At 45.5% G+C, this 5145-nt stretch overlaps 1 protein-coding gene across 1 annotated transcript; it reads left to right on the top strand.

The window, feature by feature from the left end:
• Positions 1 to 3151: 3151 nt before the first annotated feature.
• LOC306758591 (E3 ubiquitin-protein ligase TRIM21-like) lies at positions 3152 to 4810 on the top strand (the record flags this gene model as incomplete). The annotated part of the gene is made up of 1 exon (XM_079243918.1): positions 3152 to 4810. The coding sequence occupies one exon, from the start codon at positions 3152 to 3154 to the stop codon at positions 4808 to 4810; it is 1659 nt and encodes a 552-aa protein (XP_079100044.1).
• Positions 4811 to 5145: the final 335 nt, after the last annotated feature.

Raw genomic sequence — 5145 nt, 5'->3', positions numbered from 1 at the left:
ACCTGGCAGGTCTTTGAGCGGGAGCCTGTTTGTACTCATGGGTTCTGGTTGTTTGAGGAGCCCCTGTTTGGAAACAAGTCTTCTTCTTGGATCCTTACATCGGTCACTCTACGGTCCCGGATTAAGGAATTAGGTTGTGTTTAACACGCCACCTCCTGAAATCCTTGGTTTCTAGCCTGGCTGGTCTGCTGCGGATACACTCAAACGGACTGCTTAACAGGCTGGTACAAGAGGTCTGTATTTCTTTACCAGAACTACTGAGAGCATTTGCTGAGAACTGTATTCTGTCTGACCAGTGGGATGTTGTTCAAACCTACGTTCTCTAGCGGCTGTCAGGGGTCGAGGACTGAGTTTTTTTTGGCTTTGGGACACCCCCTGAGGTATGCTGGCAGTCCCTGTACAAACAATCAATTGATAAACGGTCTGGTGACCTTCAGTGGATAGTTGGGCACAGGGCCATAGCCACTAACAGGTACCTGGCACACATTAATCCAAACACAAGGCCTGGGTGTCCTTTTTGTTTCCAATTTGGAACAGTTCACCACCTTTTGTTTAGTGTTCACGGCTGACGGGTTTGTTTGAGCTTCTGTGGGTCGGGTTACAGTTTTCTTTCAGTTATGTTATTTTTGGTACTCGGTGTGCAAAATATCTGTTTACTCACTGTTAAACCTAATCTTTGGTGAGGCTAAGTAGGTCATATGGAAGACCACTAAAAACAGGGCCAATGGTCAAGTGTGAGAAGAGGCTCTCCTGGTCTTCACCAGTTTATTGGCAGCTTGGCTCAGGGTGGAATTTGATTTTTTTTTTTTTTTTAACTCAACAGGTTGGAGGAATTTGTGGATTTTGGGGGTCTGCAAAATGTTCTGTGTTCAGCTATGGAGAAATGTTTGGTTGTCAGTTTTTGATCCTCCCCCTCCTTGTTGTAAATGTAAATTATTCTGTTTGTGTAGGCTGAAATAAAGGACCTTTTAAAAATTAACTCTATCCTTATTTCGGACTAAAGCTGGAAAGCAAGTATGGTATGAGTTCACTCTCATTTTCGGGATCAGATTCAGGCTGGTCGGACTGAACCTTACATGTCTCAAAGCGGCAAAAACAGATCTTACACAACTTGGAGCAGTAGGACTGGATTCTATGTATCACAAGCAGTAGTGTGGTTTTTAATATTAGGTCTCACACACAAGGAGCTTCTATTGTGAAGTTCCGGTTGAGAGGCGGACATTGCGATTGGTCCACCATGACTGTTCTTTTTTGCTGTTTTGCTTGGACTGGTGGAGTGAATAAAGCGCCTGAACTAACTTGCTCTGTCTCGCTTTTCTGCGATCTTTAACATTGGTGACCCCGACATTGGACATCAGAAGCATGTCTGTGGACAACGACTCATCGGCCACCGCTTTGGCTGCGCCGTCCCCAGATGTTTTTGCGGCTCCAATAAACTCCTGGATTTTTGGTAGCATTACCCAGAGCCTTGGTTCCAGCATGTTAAGGCTCAGTTCCACCCGATGTTGTTTACCATGGATGACTCGAAGTATTTTCACGTCATCGCAGCTTTGGGTTCGGCCTGTACTCGCAGGTTAATGGGGCAGAAAAGAGCTTTGCTGCAACTGTACCAGCTCTCCGACATCGAGCGGGCCGACCACCTGCTGTCCATGACTGGCCTGGGGGATGACAAGTTGATGGCGAACATGTTGCCACTCCTCGGCTCTGGGGACAGCTCATTTCTTTTCACCTACCTGTTTTTGAGTCTGCTCCCTCCTCCGGTAAACATCGCACTGGCCAGCTCACACCTTTGTGCCTCCACAAAAATGACTACCGGGGTTTGGCTGAAGAAGCAGACTGGCTTTTGCTGGCTTCATCGTGCCACAACCTATCATCCACAAGCTAACAGGCTGTGTGAGAGGTTACATCTTACTAGCGGCCCTCCGTGCGTTTCTGGTGGACTCAGAGAAGTAGGACAGAATCTTACACGTTCAGAGCGGTATGATTGAATCAAGGTTACAACAACACAAGCTGCTATAAGCGTAATTTTAGACGATGTCTCTTTCAGGTCCATTGAACTGACTAATTACTAGATAAAAGCGTTTATCTAAGAATATCCTGGAGAGGCATTTCATTGTTAAATAAACAATTTAAATGGGGTTTATATTTAGACAATTATAAAAACAAAAACACTGGCATTGAATCAAATTTAAACATCTCCTAATGTCACACTGTAAAAATACATTGTACAGTTTTTTATGTGGTTAGTGGTGAGATGACAACTCTTATTAAATCAGCAACATACAGTTGTGCAACAAACCTTTGGAGGTCTTTGAAACATCTGGAGGAGTTGGAGTGATTCTCAGGCTTGAGAAGGTTGATAAATAAGGTACCTTTTAAATTGATAAGAGTTAGTTTCCCTCCTTGCTCTGACTTGCTTTGCAGAACCTTGGATGTGACTATTACACACTCGTACAGGACAGTGATGATGCTCAAGCGGTATATTTTGGAGCTATATTTTCCACTTCTTTCTACAAGTTTGATCAAAGCTGATTTAATTACCTATTCCTACAAATCATTTGGTGATTCTTTTATGTAAAAAGACAGATGTTTGATAATAGATGGCTTCATTGGAAGACATAAAGTCACAAACAGAAGTTGTCTTACCAATCATGTTTTCTGAAAAACGGCCAAAACACGTATAAGGACAGCTGTTTCCTGGATACATCAGTCCTGCCATTGTGTAACAGGCTTCTGGCATTTCTCTGTCTTCTGGTATCCAATGACAGAGTTCAGTGAGGAGGAGGCGGAGCAGAAAAAGTATTCACTTCCTTGTTGTGACCCAAGCTCGTCCAGGGAAGAGCTGAAAAGAAGCAACAGAGGTCTGTTTAAGGGATACATCTTCAGGATCTACAGATTTTTTTATCCACAGTTTCTACAGCTGATACGGTAAAATTTGTTTGAATATCTGTTAACCAGCTAAACAGCATCAGGAATAGTACTGATACCAGAATTAAAAAACTCTAAATATTTAAACAAACAATGAGTAGCAGTTACAATATCACTCTACTTGTCCCCCATACAAGCAGAATACCCTGATTAATCTTTAAATCGCACATGATGTGGAGTACTTTCTGTTTTACTTTCACTTTCTGATGTTCAGAGCGTCATCATGTCAGCTACCAGCTGCCTCCTGTCCGAGGAGCAGTTCCTGTGCTGCATCTGCCTGGATGTCTTCACCCAGCCAGTCACCATCCCATGTGGGCACAACTTCTGTAAAAAGTGCATCACGCAGCACTGGAACGTGAACAGTTGTCGCTGCCAGTGTCCCATGTGTAAAAAACACTTTGCAGCACGTCCCGAGCTGCAAGTCAACACTGTTATCTCCGAGCTGGCTGCCGAGTTCAAGCAGGCAGCAGTAAGGAAGAGTAGCAGCAGCTCGCAAGTGCTGGTGGCCAAACCAGGAGAAACCCCCTGTGACGTCTGCTCAGGGACCAAACTGAAGGCAATCAAGTCCTGTTTGACTTGTCTTGCTTCGTACTGTGGTGTCCATATAGATCCTCACCAGACATCTGATCGCCTGAAGACACACATGCTAACGGAGCCGGTGAAGAACATGGAGGCCAGGGTGTGTTCAGAGCACAAGAAGCCACTGGAGTTGTTCTGTAGAACAGATCAGACATATGTGTGCTCACATTGCATGGTTGCAGAGCATGCAGCGCATAACATCGTCTCCCTGAAAGACGAATGCAACACAAGGAAGGCTGAGTTGCAGCGCACTGTTGACGAAATCCAAAAGCTGATCCGGGAGAGGCAGCTAAAGAGCCAACAGGTTCAGCAGCTGAAGCAGCACAGCAAGGACGATGCAGAGAGAGAGATCTCTCATGGCGTACGCATCTTCACTGTTTTAATGCAGGCTGCAGAGAGAGACCTGAACCAGCTCATCGAGACGATAGAGGACAGACGAAGTAGAGTAGAGAAAGAGGCCGACGACCACATTGCAGAGCTGGAACGGGAAATATCTGCTCTGAAGGAAAGAGCTGCAGAGCTGCAGCATCTTTCAACCTCTCAGGACTATCTCCATTTCCTCCAGAATGTCCGGACCCTGGACTCCGCCTTGGGTTCCAACAGCTGGACAGAGCTGAGCGTCCAGCCTCCATCTTATGAGGGGGTAACGCTGAAAGCTGTGGCTGAGCTGCAGGAGATGCTCAGCAAAGAGAAAGAGGAGCTGCTTGGTTGGGCCAGACTGAGGAAGGTGCAGCAGTATGCTGTGGAGGTGAGGCTGGATCCTAGAACAGCCAATCCCTGGCTCATCCTGTCGGACGATGGGAGGCAGGTTTGGTGTGGGGACATCCGACAGGACCTTCCAGACAATGTGGAGAGATTTTCTCTCTATACAAGCGTCTTAGCACAACAGACTTTCTCTTCTGGAAGATTCTACTACGAGGTGCGGGTTACAGGGAAGACCGACTGGACTCTTGGGGTGGCCAACATGTCTGTGAACAGGAAGGGAACAATACCTCTCAGCCCTGTTAATGGCTACTGGGCTGTGAGTTTCAGGAACGGAAACCAGTACTTAGCCATGACCAGCCCCCCGATCTCCCTGGACCTGGATCCAATGCCTCAGGTGGTGGGGGTGTTTGTGGGCTACGAGGAGGGGTTGGTGTCCTTCTACAACGCGGACGAGGCGATGATGTTGTACTCCTTTACTGAGTGTAGCTTCACAGAGACTCTGTGCCCCTTCTTCAGTCCAGGTCTTCATCACGGTGGTCTGAACGCCTCCCCGCTCATCCTTTCCACACCTGGAACCACTGATCAGACTGCAGCATGAAAGGTTTCTGCTGAACAAGAGGAGTGTTTTCCAAAAGGCTTTTTAAATAACATGAACTCAATTATTACATTTTATACTTGGCTCTTTATTGCTGTTATTCCATCATTGTCTCACTTGTTATGTAAAGCAGCATGATGTGATCAGTTTTAGCTCTGAAGTGTACTTTTACAAGGACCTCAGCTGGATTTTTACAGTTTTTCTCAATTTTCTAAGTTTTCATTTTGTCGATTGAATTTCCTTTTGGAGATTAATAAAGCATTTTTCATTTCATTTTATTTTATTTCATATTACTAACTAAGTACTAATTTACAATTCCGCTGTTTGGTCCTCTTTAA

This window comes from Telmatherina bonti, assembly GCF_933228915.1.
Source record: "Telmatherina bonti genome assembly, chromosome: 7".
In the NCBI taxonomy this organism is placed as follows: Eukaryota; Metazoa; Chordata; class Actinopteri; order Atheriniformes; family Telmatherinidae; genus Telmatherina; species Telmatherina bonti.
The sequence above is the reverse complement of the archived record's forward strand: the minus strand, read 5'-3'. Positions and strand labels throughout refer to the sequence as shown.